Consider the following 18138-nt stretch of genomic DNA (forward strand, 5'->3'; position numbering starts at 1 on the left):
CGTCCCAAAAGTCTTAGTGCAGCTTTAAGCTTGAACGCCATGGGGCGGCATGGGCGTTGGAATGTGTGCATATACGTGTTATTGGGGGATAGAGTGATGGTTTTCCAAGGGACTTTGGGAAAGGAAAAAGTGAACAGAAGTTGTAGGTATTTAAGAAATGCCAGCCAGTTTCAATGGAGTCTGCAGTTGCGTAGGTTCAGCTTCATGGGCCTGTAGACACTGTGGGGATGTGCCAGGAGAGACAAAGTTTATGGTTTCTGTCTTAAGAGGCTCATCCCTTGCCCGTTGACTGGGGAATGGATGAACAAGTGGCGGTATGTGAATGTAATGGAATGCTATTGTGCCATAAGAAATGATGAGCAGGGCGACTTCAGAAAAACCTGGAAAGACTTGAATGAACTGATGCTGAGTGAAGTGAGCAGAACCAGAAGAACAAGTAACAGCAGCTTTGTTCAGTGATCAGCTTTGATACAGGTAGCTAGATAGATAGACAGATAGACAGATAGACAGACAGACTTAGCAATACAATGATCTAAGACAATTCCAAAAAACCCATGATGGAAAATGTTATCCACATCCAGAGAAAGACCTATGGCATTTGAATGCAGATCGAAGAGGACTATTTTCTCTTTTTTTGTTTTGTTTTTCTCATGGTTTTTCCCTTTTGTTCTGATTCTTCTTTGACAGCATTACTAATGTGGAAATATATTTAATGTAATTGTACATGTATAGTCTATATCAGATTGCTTGCCATCTTGGGGAAGAGGGAAAGGGAGGGAGGGAGAAAAAAAAATTTGGAACTCAAAATCTTATAAAATGAATGTTAAAAACTATATTTACATATAATTGAAAAAACAAAACAATATTAAGTGAGGAAAATAATTTTTAAAAATAGAAGAGGCGAATCCCTGAATCAGTTGCCAGGATCACAAGTCTAACCAAACTTTGCTTATCAATCTATGCTTTGGATTTGGGGACTTGGGAAAGGGGAAGAATGTTTTATTATTACTTTATTTTGTTGTTTAATTAAAATTTCATGAGTTACTTTGGAGTTTTTTGTTTTGTTTGTTTGTTTTATGTACTTTAGGTCCTAGGGCAGACTGATAAAAGTGAAACACATTGGTGGGGGCTCATGAACTATGGTTTAGAAAGGATTCTGACCCATAAAATACCTAGAGCCTGGGGAGCTGACTGGGGGCAGGGATGGGAAGAGCAGGAGCAGTGACCCTAGTGACCCTCACCCCTACATTTGTTCTGTGTTTCCTATTGGCTTTTAACAGGGAACTGAAGGAAAAGATCCAGCCTGAAATCTTAGAGCTGATCAAACAACAGCGTCTGAATCGCCTTGTGGAGGGCACCTGCTTCAGGAAACTAAACAGCCGGCGGAGACAAGGTATGTGGCCACACTCTAAACAAGAACCGCCAAAGCAGCACACTCCCCGTGCCACACACCAGTCATAGTGGAGAACGGGCCAGGCTGGTGGCTTTCTCCTGAGAGTGGGGGGTGCCTACAGACAAGGTCCTGCACGTAGAGCTTCAGGCAGGGTCAGTGGACACGGAGATGAGGGGGAATGTTCTGGGGGCGGTACAGCTGGGCTTCATCAAGGTATTTCATAAGGTCTCTCATATCCTGGGAGCCCAGACTGACCAGAAAGACAGACTGAGCATAATGATTAATGGAAGGATACTCAGGGGAGGGCAGTCTGGAGCAGAGTGCCCTCAGGATCTGGGCCCACTTATGCTGAACATGTTGGTGGGTGAAAGCGTAGACTGTGGCCTCCTCAAATTAGCAGATGTCCGGAGCTAGGAAGGGGAACCAACAGTTTGGAATGAAGAACTGGGATCCAAATAGGCTCAGCAAACAGAACCTCAGGCCAAGTCTAATAAGGCGAAGCACCAGGGTGACATCAGTAAATGTAAAGCCTTGGATGTGGGTCCAAGCAGTCAATCTCACAAATGCAAAAAGGATGAGACCTGACCAGAAATCAATTCATGTGAAAAAGATCTTGGGAGCCCAGGGTACTGCAAGCTCCACCTCAGTTTTCAGTTACATGATAACCAGAAAAGCTTGTGGAATGTCAAATTTTAATAATGGAGACATAAAATGATCAGAATGTACGAGGGGCAAGAGGAGAAGGTGGATGGTCCCACTGTCCTCTGCCTTGCCCAGATCACATCTAGAATACTATAGCCAGGCTCAAGGGCCACACTTGAGGAAGGATGTTGACCAGCTGGCCATGGGTCCAGACGAGAGGGATCAGGACAACTAGGGGACATGACACCAGCCGTGGGAATATCTGTAATGGGGATGGGGCATGATCAGCCTAGAAAAGAGATGCCTCAGAGGGTAGGGCTGAGAGTAGGACCCAGGGATTGGAGGGCTGTCATGTGGACTGGATGTGGGCTGCCCCCCCAGACCAATGAGTAAGGAAATAACCCTGGCTTGGGAGGCAGAGGACCTGGATTCAAATTCTGCCTTTGGCAGTGATTCCTTGTATGACCTTCCTTGGGCAGAACTATTTCTCCAGGCCTCAGTGTGTTTACCTGTGAAAGGAGGGGGTGCAACTAGATGCCTCTGGGGCCCTTTAAGGTCTTAGGTTGTAGAAATACCAATTTCACCCAGGTATAATCATCACAACTGCTCAGAAGTGGAAAAGGCCCCCTCTGGAGAAAAGGACATCTCTGTCCTGGGAGGGCTAATGAACACCTCCTATGTGGGACTGGCATTTCCTTGGCCGGCTCATTTCCATAGAGCTGGTGCCCACCATCCTCTGGCTGCTTTTCCTATGACATGTTCCCTTAGGGCTTTACATGGGGGGAGGCTTTTATACAATTCCCCCCATTTTTGTCCCCTTGTAGAGCAAAGCTATAGCCCTGCAGGATGCAGAGTTGGGAGGATTCAGCAGGAAAAACCTGTTCTCACTCATTGGGAAACTCTTGAATTTTCCTCTGAGAAGCCCTGACCCCAAAGGTCACCTCTGTGAAGATGCCTGTGCCACCTCCTAGGGCAGGCCTCCATCCCCTCATCCCCTGGCCCCCTCCTCTCCTCTGGCACCTCTCCCACCCTGGTGTAGGCCTCCATCCCCTCATCCCCTGGCCCCCTCCTCTCCTCTGGCACCTCTCCCACCCTGGTGTAGGCCTCCATCCCCTCATCCCCTGGCCCCCTCCTCTCCTTTGGCACCTCCCCCACCCTGGTGCAGGCCCCCATCCCCTGGCCCCCTCCTCTCCTCTGGCACCTTCCCCTCAGTACAGATGCTCACCCCCTCGTGCCTGGACTGTTGCAGCAGCTTCTGGGGGTCTGCCTGCCTCCAGTCTCTCCCCACTCCTAAAACTGTGTCACACACACCCTTCCCCCACTCAGTAAACTCCAGTGGCTCCCTATTACCTCCAGGACCTAACAGAGAATACTCTGTTTGGCATTCAAGGCCCTTCCTAAGCTGCCCCTTCCTCCCTCTGCAGTCACATTACACAGCCCTACCTCCTACTGGGAGCCTGACTCAGAGCCTAGAATGTACCTTCCACCTCAAACCTGGGGTTCTTTTTAAGCTGGAGGAAAGGCCAGAATCCCAACATTCCCTGTTCTGAGGATGAATGGAAAGGAAAGCTCTGGGTGCTGGAGGGGTTGGGGAGGGAAGATGGGCAGTAGGAGGATGACTCAAAAGTGGAAGGTGCCCCTGCCCCAACACCCCAATCCCCTGGGAATACAGGACTATGGGACAGCTGGGATCCCAGCAGGAGGCTCCGCATGCTAGGTCCACCCCAGCCCGTTGGCCAATTATAATCAGAGGAATGTTAGCGAAGGGTCAGGTGCTGCCCAGGGCAGAGCCTTCCATTCCCAGGGGCAGGCAGCAGCACTCTGGGCTGCCAGGCTTGATGCTTGGCCCCAGGAGAGGAAAGATGGAGGAGGCCTGGGCAGGTTCAACTGGAATGCTTCCTTTTCCTCTGTACTCCCTGACAAGCTGGGCTCCTCATTCTTCTAGTAGCCTGGGAGGGACAGGGTCTCTAGGTCTGGCTTTGCTACAAAATCTGGGCAATCTCAGGCAAGAGGCTTAATCATTCTGGGCCTGTTGCCTCATTAATAAAATGAGGAGTTGGGCTAGATTGTTGTTCAGGTCCCTCCCAGCTCTAACACACTGGGTGTCACCTAACAACATTAAAATCTCCCTCCACCTTTAGAAAATCAGAAATTCTTGCCTGTCTTTTGCTGCATTGGGACTCAAAGGGCCTGGAGTCAATCCTGGCCCTGCATCCTAGGGCATCTCTGAGCCTCCTTATCTGCAAACTGAGGAAGCTGGACCAGGCAGCCTTGAAGCTCCGTCCAATCGAGAACTTTCTAGGGCTCTTAACTAAGCCAGGCATTGTAAATCGAGGCTCCCAGGCTCCCTTCTGCTATTTCCTTCTTATACGCTCTATGCCATAGAGTGCAGGAGGCACAATCCAGCCCCGTTCCCAAGCCCTGGCCCTCCCTGACCATCACCCTTGTGTGTGTCCAGGGGCACCCAGGTGACGACGCCAGCTTGTCCTTTCAGCCGTGTATTCCCAGCCTTTCCATCGACAGGCGCCGCTTATGAGCCGTACTTTGGACTTGGTGCTGGGGCCAAAAAGACCAAAATGGACCAGCTCCTGCCCTCAGGAAGTTCACATTCTGCCACATCCACGGAGAAGCAGCTGTAGGACAATGTGGGGGGATCAGGAAGGGCTCGGAGCCGAGCCCACGAGTAATCCAGGGATTTCTGGAAAAGCCCCAGGTCCAGATGCCGCAGCTGCGGAATCTTAATCAGCCGCCTGCGAGTCCTCCCCATTTTCTGTGTGATAAATGGGAACATGCTGTCCCAGAGGTGCAAGAAAATACATTAGGCTGCTCTGGCACCTGGGGAGCATGCGGCCATCTGTCTGGGGGGAAGGGAGATGGTTATCTCCCCGATGGAGCCACAGTGCATGTAGCCGGTGGAGACCAACAACAGACTGCCAAAATGCAGGGCCGCACCTCGATGGCAGTGTCTCCAGGCTTTAATCAGGGTTTGCGGTTTGGTGAGGACGTGTCTAGGCAGTATTCCTTAGGGAAAGGTGGATTTTGAAGCAAGGTTCTAACAACCATAGACTTTCTTTTCCCCTAATTGGGTGAAGAGTCCCAGGAAAGCAGCTGGAGAAGAGCTCCATCCAAGCCTGTGGTCAGACACACTCATAGGCAGGTGTAGATGGGGTCAGTGATTCTCAGGTCAGCTCAGTCACTGAGGCTGGAGGGGGGAAAGGAAATGAAGCCTCCAGGCTGGGGTGGGGGGACTCTCCCCTTTTGTCTGAAGCTCTGTCCAGCAGCCTGTGAAGGCCTCCAAAGGAGTTCAAGGGGAAGGCGGCCTCACAGTAGACCTTCTCTAGGGGCTCCTAGCCTTGTTTGTGTCTGGACCTCCACCTCCCCCTCCCCCAGCAGTCTGGAGACCCCTACAGACCCCTTCCTCTCAGAATCATGTGTTTAAAGAATTCGATGAACTACGTGAGATCACAAGGGAAACCAATTATATGGAAGAGGAGTTCTCAAAAATTAAAAAAAAAAACCAAAAAACAAAAACAAGTTCACACCCTGGGTTAGGGCCCTTGAAAGTCTGGATGTTAAGGGTTACAAGCTGTCCCCCATGGCACTCCTTAGTATCTGTCACAAAAGGGATGTGCATTCCCACTTGGTCATTTGAACTCAGGGGAGAGGAGATGGGCTCAGAAGGCAGAGGGTCTGGGTTCAAATCCTCAGCTTCCTTGTTTATAAGAGCTGGACTAAGTGGCCTGAGGGCAGATCCCTTCCCACTCTGTGGCTATGATCTCATCCTTTTCTGAGCCTCAGTTCCTCTTGTGTGTGAAATGATACATTTGGACTAGACCTCCAGGGCCCCTTCCAGCCTCAGTTTCCGATCTTCTGCTATGGACAGGGACTGCCTAGGGCTGAGCCTGTAACTTCCTGGCTCTGGGGCACTCCTCCATAAGGGAACTCCCCTCACGATGCGGTGGCAAAGGTTGCCTAGCAACTCGTCCAAGTTCACACAGCCAGGATGTGTCAGAGATAGGACCTAAACCCAGGTTGTCCTGGCTCCCAGGCCAGCTCTCTACCGCCTGTATGGGATTGCTGCCCATGTTTGTGGGAGCCTACAGGGAAAGTCGCTGGTCAGCTCCCCGGGCATCATCACTGCTGCCCAAGCTCCACAAGGGGCCGGTTCAGGCTGTGCTCACTGAGGCCCAGCTTTTCTCGGTCTCCTCTGTTGTTTATTTGGGGTTCAGTGAATTGAGAGATCAAAGGGAGCTCATGGGGGGTCCTCAATCCAGATCTAGAAGGAAACCTAGGAGTCCTTGGGTCCAAACACCGCAGGGCGCAGAGGAGGAAGCTGGGACCAGAAGGAAGTGGTGTTTCCTCAGTCTTCCAGAAGGAGCCCAAAGGAAGAGTCCTGGGTTCAAATCTTGCCTCTGACACTTTCTGCCCATGTGACCTCTTCTGTAAAGTGAGGGGGTTGGATCCAATGCCCTCAATGGTGCTTTCTAGCTCTAGATCTGGGATCCCAAGAGGCAGGGGCAGGATTTGAACCCAGGGCCATTGACTCTATCTCCAGCCCCCTTTGTACTTTACCACCCCATGAGACTGAGAGCAGATGTTCATTGCCCTAAAATTAAAGTGGATGGTTAATGGTAGAAGTGCCACCATCAAACATAAGGCACCTCCCTGCCAAGCCATCATCCTTGAACTGACACCTGGCATCTTCAGCTCCTTGCTTCAATGATCCTGGAGTTCATCTATGTTGTGTTCCCTCCAGAGAGTCTAATCTCCACCCCTTTCTGCCTCAGCTAATAGTCTTTGTGCCCTATTAGACCCCCTACTGGACAGCCTCAGAGAGTAGATTCACAGCATGTTCCAGGCACATTCAAAGGCATAAAAACTTTGCAGAACCTGGTATGTGGAGCAGGTTGTAACAGCACTGGTAGCAGCAGCAGCAGCAGCAGTGAAGGTGGTGGTATCACTGTATTTTAAGGGGGAAATAGCTAGAGAGAGTGCCGAGCCTGGAGTCAGGAAGACCGAAGTTCGAATCCAGCCTCAGACACTTACCAGCTGTGTGACCCTGGGCAAATCACTTAACCTTGGTTTGCCTTGTTTTCCTCATCTGTAAGATGAGCTGGAGAGGGAAATGGCAAACCGCCCCAGCATCTTTGCAAAGAAAAGCCCAGATGGGGTCATGAAGGGTCAAAAAGGACTGAGACAAATGAACAATTTTAACTAGGACCTCTGGGCCTCTCCTAAATGTGGCCCTGGCACAGGTTATGGAGTGACACCTCAGGGAAAATGAAAGAAAAAGCATTTGTGAGACACTGGACTCAGCCCTGAGGGTGCCCTCAGGGAACACATGTTCTAAAGGGGGAGACGAGCCGTGGGCAGATTTCCCTGTAGGTCGCATGGAAAGGTCCCCTGGACCTGAGTGGGTGGGCAGGCCTCCTATTTCATGCTGTTCCTGCTGAAACCATTCCACTCCTTTTGGGTGTTGCACCAGCTGCCTGGGTCAGCAGCCCCCTAAGAGCATTTGGGGTCCTGGGAATAAGCTCCATCGTCCCGAGGGGTTGGTGAGCTGTGAAGCCAAACTATGCATCTTTCCTGTGACTTCTCCAACGATGGAGGATGATGGCCTGAGCAGGGAACCTGGGTTTATCTTGGTTTGGGAGGTTCTGAGAGAATCATTCATGCAACATCTTTGTCCACAGGGTCAACTTTGAACTGCTGGTTTTTATTTAAGCTCCTCTATAATGAAGGGGCAAAAGGAAGGAAAAGGGGAGTAAGTTTGGGATTGGAGAACCCAGGCTTGAATGTTGGCTCTGCCTGTATGACCTTGGGCCAGCGAGCCTCAGTTTCCCCTCTGACAGATGAATGTCTTGGATTAAGCCCAGGATCCTGCAGGGCTCAGGCTTCTCACTGGTTGTCCTAGTGAAGTAAGAGCTGCTTCATGGAGAAAACAATTGTTCCCCTTGGCATAAGACAAAGCCTAGACAAAAGTCTGACTATGAAGGTTCTTGGGGTTATGGGGGTGACCCAGGATTCTCAGAGGCTGTGTCCTCCCAGCCCCTAAAGTCTTTGAATATGAGCTCAGTTCATAGTGTCACCAATTCAGAGCTGAGAGGGATCTTAAACATCATCATGCCTACTCCCCTCATTTTCAGGTGAGGAAACTGAGGCACAGAGCAATTAAGTGACTTGCCCAGAGTCACACAGCTAGTGAATGTCTAAGGCAGAATTTGAACCCAGATCCCCAATGACTCTGAGTCCAGCTGTCACATAACTACTCCACACGGTTTCTTGTACCTGCTGTCCGAGGACTGGCCTCAGCAACCACAGTAGGCTTGAGCCCCGGGTAATAATTTGGGGAGACAAAATGGACAAGGACACAAGACAGGCTTCAATCCTGTGCTGCCCTCTCTGCTTTAGAGATGATTGTGACTCATTGATTGAGAAAGAGGCAGAAGGTGCCAAGAATTATGCCGTTCTCAGACCATCGATAAACGTTAACTCCCCTGTTAGTCATCTGAATGGATGATCTTCGTCCCGTAACCGGCAAGCTGACGGACCCTTAGAGAAGCTAAGCTACAGCCACACTGATGTCCTTCCTCTGAATGACACCCCAAGACTTAGAGGAGAGGCAGGTGAGCAGAAGGGCGCTTCCGGCTTCCCTCCAACAAACACAGATTGAGGAGTTGGCTTCACGGCATGCCCCTAGGCAACTAGAAACACAATTTCATGGAACGCTGAGCTCAAGCAAACAGACCCCCCTGGAGATAATTGGAGCCAAGGGGCAGCATCTGTCAGAGAGGACAGAGAAGGTGAAAACATGGGGAAGAACTTGGCGAGATGCTTCCAGCTCAGTCAGCTTCTGCCTGCTTAGATTCTGTTAGATGCAAAAGTAAATACCTGCAAGCCTGGCAGAAACTCTACTGGGAACTCAGGCTCAACATCAGAAATGACAGAGACTAAAGGTGTGGGGCCACTTAGAAGCCTCCAGCCTGGGCATCACAGAGACTTTCTCCAGCAAAAGAGTGGGGAGGTGCTGAATGTCACAGCCAGCAAATGGGACCATACAAAGAAGGAAGCCGACAGAATTTAGCAGATGTGGCCTTATGGAGGAAGATGGCTGAAGATTACAAACAGCATTGCCTCATTAAATAGAAAAAAAATAATGGAAGAGAAAATTATTCTACAGAGATCTTAGCATGAGATCCAGCAACGTCTCATCGTCTCCAGAACACGTGTAGCTGAATTGAAAAAAGAAAGCAGAACAAACAGACAGAAAATGGAACGGATCTGCAGCCACTTCTCCCGAGAGCTAATCCCACGAGGAAGACGAGAACCCAAGCTTTGAGACCCCACCTCAGCATGTGGCGTGCTCGCTGTGTGAAGAGATGACAGTACCCTGGAGGAGAAGACAAGACAGATCAGGCCAAATCCATAGAAAAGAAAGCTGGACACAAAGTTCAAACCATTGAAGGACTGATTTTTTAGAAGGACGGCACGGTTTCACAATTAGGCATCTTCTTTGTTACACGGCGGACTGACTGAGGGCTGCAAATAATATAATGTCTGACCACATCTGCTTTTAACTTGGGTCCTCCAAGATCAGCACTGTATCCAGGTGTACCCAACACGACTTGGTTCAGTCATCCCCTGAGTGCCACCTCAAGGGACGCACAAAGTAGAGGCTTTTATGAGAGAGGGAAGGTGGCTCAGCTGGCAGAACTGGACTGAGAGCCTCGAAGACCCGGGTTCAATGTCTGCCATCCACTTGGTGGCTGTGTAGACTTTAGGCAAGTCACTCCTGCTCTGAGACTCAGTTTCCTCATCTGTAAAATTGGGGTGATTATCCTTGTCGCACAGGATTGTTTGTGAGGTTCCAATGGAAGAGCTGTTATTTTTGTGCTTTAGTTCCCAAAGCACTAATGGTGTGGTGGATGTGGAAAATGTGTCTTTGTTCCTCACTTCCCAACAAGCGTCTCTTTTCGCTGTTGTTGGATTGTGCTGCATCTGACAGATGGAAGCCAGACATCTGGGTAATTCGTGTTGTCTATCACATTACTCTGTCTGAGCTACAGCTGGTCTTGCAGCCCTGGCTAGAGCCTTCTGTGGGCGTTGTCTGGGTAGATGAGTGCATAGCTGGGCAGGAGGTAAATGGGTCAGTGGAGACCTGTAAGGATGAATGGTTAGGGGAGTGGGAGGATGGTTAGGCATGGTATTTTTGTCGGGCAGATATATGGGTTGATGGATAGATGAGTATACGGAAAAATGGGTAGGTACATAGATAGGTGGGAAGGTGGCTAGATGGGTGGACAGGTACATAGATGGGTGGACAGATGGATGGATGGACGGACGGACGGATGGGTGGGTGGATGGATGGATTGGTGGATGGATGAACGGAGAGATGGATGGATGGATGCGTGGGTGGATGGATGGGTGGGTGGATGGATTACTTTTGACTACATTTGCCATAATACTTAATATGTCAGATATGCCAGCTTGAACACTATCTCAAATGAAAACCACAGTCTATAAAAGGTGACAGGTGCCATTCCTCCTGTGTTTGCACTGAATTATGCAATTCTAAGAACCACTAGCTAGGATATTTCATTGTGACCTTGTTATGAGATCAGGGTCCTTAACCCAGGGGGACCATCTTTCTATGGGAAATAAGGGAAGGCGTGTGCCCCCGATTTGAAGAACTTATGTCTTTTAAAGATCCCCCTCCTACATGCCCCCCACACACGTGCACACAAGCCCATCATTCTCTTGGAGGCCCCCGGCCCAGGGTGCATACCAGACCATGGCAGATGAGGCACTTGGAGAACAACACACATTCAGTCTACTTGATTCATCCAGCCTCAGGCTTGGTACAGTAAGAACCCCCTGGAAACCTTTCCTCTGCTTCCATCAATGTTTCCAGGGCAGGGCCAATTGAGACCAGGAAGAAAGCAAGGCTGGCTGGGGAGCCCCTGGACCTTGGTTCCTCAGCCTCCTGGTAGACTGGCCAGCTGCCCTCTCCTCGTCCTGGCCATCTCAGGCAGCCATTCAGCTCATGGGACTTGGAGCTGCTCTGCTGCATCTCATGAATCAAACACATTTTTAGAAGGTTGCATTCTTAGCCAAACTGGGGAAAGGCCTCTTGAGGGGAAATTCTGAGTCACCCATTTGGGTTTTCCTTTTTTTTTTTCATTTCCCTGTAGCTGTGGCATAGGGATCATTGCCATTCCCAGAACATGATGGGAAGACGCATAAAGTCCTTTCCCCAGGACAGCCCAGCTAGATCAAGCATTATTATACCCACTTCACAGACAAGGAAACCGAGTCTCAGGGAAGTTGGGTCACTTATTTAGGGTCTGACCCAAGTCCCCTGACCCCCAGACCCACCTTCTTTGGATTCAGCCTCCCTATTTGTCCTTTTTCTTCCCTCCACTTTGGAGAACACTCTAACCTGAAATGTTTATTAAAACCACCACAAATTTTACGTAATTTTGGTAATTTTCCCCTTCCTTTAGTTTTCATCAACAACTGATTTACAAATTTCAGTTTGTGAAATGAAAACGAGATCCTGATGGAAGGCAGATGTCCTGCCTGCCTGATGTCCAGCACTTAGCACAATGCCCAGCGCCCAGCACCCAGCACTTAGCAGGCAGTTTAAATCATTGTTCACTGGCCGACTGAGCTTACACCAAGGTCCTTGAGTCAGGGCCCAGGCTTTCGTAGCCCAGGTCAAAGGACAGGCTGAGGTGTCTCATCTAAGAGCGTGTTCTCAAGGAGGAGGCAAGCCCTGAATGGCAAGCCAGAAAGAGCCAGCTTTAAATCTTGAACCCGGGTGTTTAACTCTGGCTCAGGCATCATACCCTCAAGGGAGACCACAGAAATGCTGTTATAACAACCCAAACCCTCCACCCCACTTTCTCTGGAGTTCTCACGTCTGATTGATGAGATCATATTTTCTTCTTATGGAAAATAGATAATGATACATTTGCCTGATTGAAACTCATATAAGGAGCTCTGGGTATAATCATGGCCTTTCTTCTTCCAAATGTTCTCACAGAAACATAAGCAGCGATCAGCTCACAGTGTGAGACTTCCTTGGCTGATGTGTTGCTCTCCAGCTCCTTCTCCCGTCCCACATCCCTACCTTGGGCCTCTGCTCTTTTCTTTTAGGAGGAGGGAGGAGACAGCTCGAGGGTATGAGCTCCCTCTGCAGCTGCCCAAGGTAGGACACCCACAGCCTTGCTTCTACATGCTGGGTTTTCAAGAGTTTCTTTTGAATTTTTTTCTTTCTATTTAAAGCACTTTCCACTTTAAAATTAAGTATGGTATATGTCTAAAAGAAATGTTTAACCAGGCAAATTCCATTCTCTGAAATGAAACCTTTCATTCAAGAAATGTCATACTAGTACATGTATGTAGACATGACCAGAGGGAACATGCTTTCCCCCTCTTTGCTCTCAGCACAGTCACCAACCTAACCCTAAATTCCAGGCTTCTGGAAGGGTCAGTGTATCAGTCTCCACAGCCCCACTCAAGTATCCCTGCACCGGCCCTAGCTCAAAGCCCTTCTCCCATTTTATCTCCCCCTGTTAGAATGTAAGTTACTTGAGGACAAGAACGATCTCAATTTTTCTCATTTACATTCTCAAAGCTTAGCACAGTACTTGGCACATAATTAGTGCTTAAGAAATTATTTTTTTATCCATTTGTTCATTCATGAATTTGTCCAAGACCTCTCAACTCAACAAACACTAACGTCTCTGTTTTCCTGCTGTATGGCAGAGGGGGCGGGTGTGGCATGGACTCCTAGCCTCCCACACTTCCCTTACACAATCCCCAAGACCACACTTCCTTCAGCTCTCAAAGGACAGAGTTGAGCCTGGGGTCCTAAAGTCTGAGTTCAAATCCCAGCTCTGCCAATGGACCTGCATGTCTCTGGGCCAGTACTTTCCCCCTGGCTTTGGTGTTCTCATTTCTAAATGACTCTAGGATCCTACCAGATGTCTAAGGGCAAGAAGCAGAGAGGAGGGCACAGTGGGAGGCCTATGGGGTGGTCAGAATCAGCAGGATGTGGTTACTACTCAGACAGAGAAAAGGGGAAGACAAGAAGTCAATGAGAATTCAACAGTCACAAACAGGGCACCCCCATGGGGCAATATCAGAATGGGGATCAGGATTACAGAGAGAATGAGACCCTGGCCAAATACCACCTTCTGTAGGAAGCCTTTCTTTGTTCCTACGCGCGCGCGCACACACACACACATACACACACACACACACACACACACACACACACACATGCTCCTGCTACCTTCCCTCTGCAATCATCGCACATGTCTGGTATGTACATGGTTCTTTATATGTTGTCTCCCCATGAGATCAGGAGCTGCTTGAGGCCAGGGACCTCTTTTCCCCTTTTCTTGGTTTCCTCTGCACTTAGGATAGTGCCTGGCCCATAGCTGCTGCTTAGTAAATGCTTGTTGACTGATTGGCCCAGTTTGGAGCCTGTGGAGTTTGAGGTGTTTTTGATGGGAGAGAGCGGGTGCTGATGCTCAAGTCTGGGGTCATTGAGCTGAAAGTATTCAGTCCAATGACCTCCATGAGCTTGTAACCATTGGAATCCTTCCTCGGCGCATCCCCAACTGGAGCCCATTCATGCCAACCTACTCATCCATTCGCCATTTGTTACTGATTTAGTGGATATTAATGGTGGGCCTGCTGCTGTGCCAGGCATGCGCCATATTACTAAAGGTGACTTAACTGCCCTCCCTGCCCTCCCAGAGTTGACAATCTAATAGAAAAACACTGCCCCCCAGCAAGGTAATCTGTCAGTTTCCCCATTTTTCTGTCTCCATCTTCTCCTAGGAGACTGTTCCATGTGAACTTTTGCATCATGGGTAATATAAATAGGAGAATGGGCTCCCAGAGCTTAGCAGCTGGGGTCACTTTCTGATTGCTACAACTGCTCAGTGCTTAGCCCGGTGGCTAGCACAGAGTAAGCCCCTGACTAATGCTTTATTCTCGTCTAGACAGCAGCAGAGAAGAGATGGGGGTGCTGCTGACCAGCTGGAGGATGGGGCTCTCCAGCTTGGACGTAGGTCATCCCTGCAGAACTGAAAGTCATACACACACAACCTGTTTGCTTAGGCTGTTATGCATGGCTGTCATGAAGTCTTGGGAATTGCTCACCTTGTGAACTGGTATCTTCTCCCACAGACAAATTCTGGTATTGTCGGCTGTCACCCAATCACAAAGTGCTTCACTACGGAGACTTGGAGGAGAGCCCCCAGGGAGAGGTGCCCCATGACTCCCTGCAGGACAAATGTAAGTCACCCCCCACTCCCAGCCTTGCTGCTCCATCCAGCGTCGTCCACCAAGGAATCATTAAGGTCTGTTATGCACTAGACTCTGTACTAGGAGGCACTAGGGATTCAGAAATAAAAATGAAACAACACCTGCCCTCAAGGAGTTTACGCTCTCTCGTAACACGGGATATTCAGATAAGTCACTATGAAATGTTTGCAAGGTAGCTGGGGGCAGCAGGGAGTGGGGGTGGGGGGAGAGGCAGAATACTACAAGTAAAGGAATCAGGAAAGGATTTGCATAAGCAGTGTCACTGGAGCTGAGCACCAAAGGAATCTAGGGATTCTGGGAGTCAGAGCAGAAAAGAGAGGGCATCCAGACTGGGCAGACAGCATGTTCAAAGGCCTGGAGGGGGAAGATGATATGTCATGGGGGAGGAGCAGCCAAGAGACCATTTTGGCAGGCTGTCACTGCCCCTGTGGGGTGACCCTTGCTCAAGTACGGCCAGCGTGTCAAGCATAGATGGCCACACTGAGCCACAGACCTCTGGACCCTGGGGTTTGGAGCTGGCTGCTTGGGTGCAGCCCTGGCAGGGCTTGGTGGGGGGGTGTGTGGAGATATCTGATGAGACAGCCAAGGAGAAGGGAGCTTCAGGAGCTGGTTTGTTTCCATTTTGCGATTCCTCTAAAGCCTAAGCGGAGAGAAATCTCATTCCCTTGAGTTCATGTTGTTGGTCACCCTCTTCATCTTCACCACACTTCTCTGCAAGCTCCGCCCATTCTGGATACCCTGCCACACAAAAGGATTCCTTAAACATCTGGCTGGCCGGGGCAGGTCAGCTAACCCAGTCGGCAGGTTGACCTAGGGCTGCCAGGATGCTGGTCTTGTTCATGAGGAGTCAGACGGCTCAGACAGTGCCTGGGGCTGGAGTCAATGGATTCTCCAGAAGGCTCTTCAAAGGGAGGTCAGTAGGAGGGACTTCCCCAACAGTGGCCTGACGGTCCCAAGGTCATACAGCCAGGGTATGTCATAAGCAGGAGCCCCCTGGAACTCTCTCTCTCTCTCTGACAGGGATCCTCATCCCTCTCCTCCAAGGTCTGGGTGCTTCTCCCTCTTCCATTAGGCTTTCTCCAACCCGGTGACACTGACCTGAGGCTCCCAAGTGAACAGATGCTGACTCCCTCCCCTTCTGGCCCCTTGGGTCACACTTTAGGCTCATTCTGCCATAGAGGAAACCTGACTATGTCCAGTATACAGTGTGAGACAGCATAAGGCTTCATCTGGGCTGGAGTCGCACACAAACCAAGGCACAGAGGAGCATCTGTTGGCCCATAAATAAGGGAGTCTCTGGGGGCCATGGGGGCTTCTGAATATGAGCCACTTTCTATAGGACCTTCAATTCTATCTATATTCTATCTATTTATTCTATATACAGAAAACCCTTAGTCCAGTTGGGCACAGAGCAGTTAGTCACCGACCTTGAAGTAGCTGATGTTTTCTATCAGAGAGAACAGAGACTTCCTCATCAGCCTATCTGTCATGGGCTTTGGGGGGGTCTGAGATGACAAAGACTCTGGTTGCCTTCTGATTAGCATCACTGTGTCTCCTGGAGTGTTTCATTAGGCCCTTAATTACCTCTGATTTGTACTTTGTGCCCCTAGCATCTCATCAGTCAGAACATGGGGAAGGCAGGGTCTGTGACAGGGATTGGTGGGAAGCTGAGCCAGACGTCGAAAAACACACATTTAAAATAAGCAGGGGAGGCAAGTGAATGTGAGAAGAGAGATAAAACTAAGAGTGCCAGGAACATATACACACAGGAAAATCCAAGGCGAAGAGAGAATCAGAGCTTAGTGGAAAGCTGGAGCAGGTCTGGAGCTGGGCTCCCCAGGCCCATTTTCTCACCTGTAAAATGAGAGTCGTTTTGGTCATCTCTGACTCTCTGTGACCCATTTGGTTTTCTTGGCACAGATACTGGAGAAGTTTGCCATTCCCTCCTCTGGCTCATTTTACAGATGAGGAAATTGAGGCAAACAGGGTGAAGTGACTTGCCCAGGGTCACACAGCTAGTGTCTGAGGCGGGATTTGAACTCAGGTCCTTTAGACTAGAGTCTCTTCCATTATAATTCTAAAATTCACAACCCCATGATGATAGGAGCTTAAAGGACAAACTGCCCCTGTAGGGTATTGGGGCAAGAGTAGGGACCAATCCTAATACCAGCTAGTAACAACAGTTAACATTTACGTAGAGCCTGCTATGTGCCAGGCACCATGCTAAGCACTTCACAAACATTATCTTATTTGATCCTTACTATAACCCTGAGAAGCAGGTGCTATGGTTATGCTAAGTTTACAGATGAGGAAACTGAGGCACACAGGGTGAAGTGACTTGCCCAGGGTCACACAGCTAGTAAGTGTCTGAGACAGGATTCGAACTCAGATCTTCCTGACTCCAGGCCTGGCACTCTATCCAGTATAGCACCCAGCTGCCCCATCGATCAACAAGCATTTATTAAGTCCCTAGGGGGTATCAAGCCCTGTTCGTGGTGCTGAGGCTACGAAGACAAAAATGAGGACACCTCCTGCCTCCAAGATGCTTACAGTCTATTGGAGAGGGGGACAATAGACACAAGTCAGTAAATGTAAAGGAATGCCAAGTCATTGCAAGAGATGATCTGTTAAATGAATCAGCAAGCATTGATTAAGTACCTGCTATGTGCCAGGCACTGTGAAGGGTGCTGGGGACACAGAGATAAAAATAAAAATGAACCGCCCTCCCCCAGTGCAGGTTGGTCGGGCCTTCTCTGCCTCTGGCGCTGACACATTGCTAAGACCATGAAGCCAAGGTTCTTTCCAGTTTTGTAGATAGTAGTCACACCTGCTGCCTCGAGGAGCCATGAACATGTGTGTGAGGGGTGTGCGTGTCTGTCTGGTGTATGTGTCTGTGTATGTGTGTCTGTGCACATGTGGCAGGAGAGGGAAGAAGCACCTGAGCTGTCCGTGGGGCTCTGGGTAAATGGATTTCTTGGAATGAGATCATTCCAGAGCCCTGCAGCTGGAGAGAATCCCTCCAGGTGCCCCCAGTCTTCCTGGAGTCCATCCCCAGGAGCTCCGGAAGGGGTGGGGCCCCATTCCAAAGGACGAGAAGCTCTTTCTTCTTAAGCACCTTGGGAGCTGGTTCCTGGTCATTATCAGAGTGTGGCCCGCCAGCTCTCTCCACTGGCCTTCATCTTGCCCTGTCTGTCTCTCACTTCGGGTTTCTAGGGATCTCGTTGCCCTCAAGTTCTATGGTCCTGCAACAGCATCAACTGCTCACCAGCCACCGAGTGTGGCATCTCTGCTTCCCAGCTCCTTGGCAGGGCCCTGAGGCCATCCGTTCCTCAGAATCTAGGGCAAGTTCTCCCCCCCAGCAGCAGCAGGCTGGATGAGGAGGGAGAGAAGCTGCTTCTCCGGCTCTAGCCGATTAAAAAAGTCGTTTCGGAGAAAAGGGAACCGCGTTCCCAGGAGCCGCCACGTCCCCTCTTCTCTCTGCTATATCCTGGGCTGTCCCAGAGGCCTCCTGGATGGTCTCCCTGAGGCCAGTCTCTCCGTCTCTCATCCACCCTCCACCTAGCTGCCAAAGTGAGATGCCCAAAGCTCAGGCAGGTGCCATGTCAGTGCCCTGCCCAGAAATCTTTGGTGGCTTCCCACTGCCACTTCCTGCCATACAGACCCTCAGCCTGGGATGTGGAGCCCCTCACCAGCCATCTTCAGCCTCATCGTTCAGGCAGGCTGGGCTCCCTTGGTTCCACTCTCTTCTAGTCAAACAGGCC

At 49.9% G+C, this 18138-nt stretch overlaps 1 protein-coding gene across 5 annotated transcripts in view; it reads left to right on the plus strand.

The window, feature by feature from the left end:
- Positions 1 to 18138, plus strand: part of ELMO1 (engulfment and cell motility 1) — a 405316-nt gene that overhangs the window by 373735 nt on the left and 13443 nt on the right. For all 5 annotated transcript variants that reach the window (XM_036738189.1, XM_036738190.1, XM_036738191.1 and 2 more), the window contains 2 exons: positions 1281 to 1393; positions 14240 to 14347. In XM_036738189.1, the coding sequence (XP_036594084.1) occupies positions 1281 to 1393; positions 14240 to 14347 (221 nt within the window). The remainder of the gene's footprint in view (positions 1 to 1280; positions 1394 to 14239; positions 14348 to 18138) is intronic.

This window comes from Trichosurus vulpecula, chromosome 9 (genome assembly GCF_011100635.1).
Source record: "Trichosurus vulpecula isolate mTriVul1 chromosome 9, mTriVul1.pri, whole genome shotgun sequence".
Taxonomy (NCBI): domain Eukaryota; kingdom Metazoa; phylum Chordata; class Mammalia; order Diprotodontia; family Phalangeridae; genus Trichosurus; species Trichosurus vulpecula.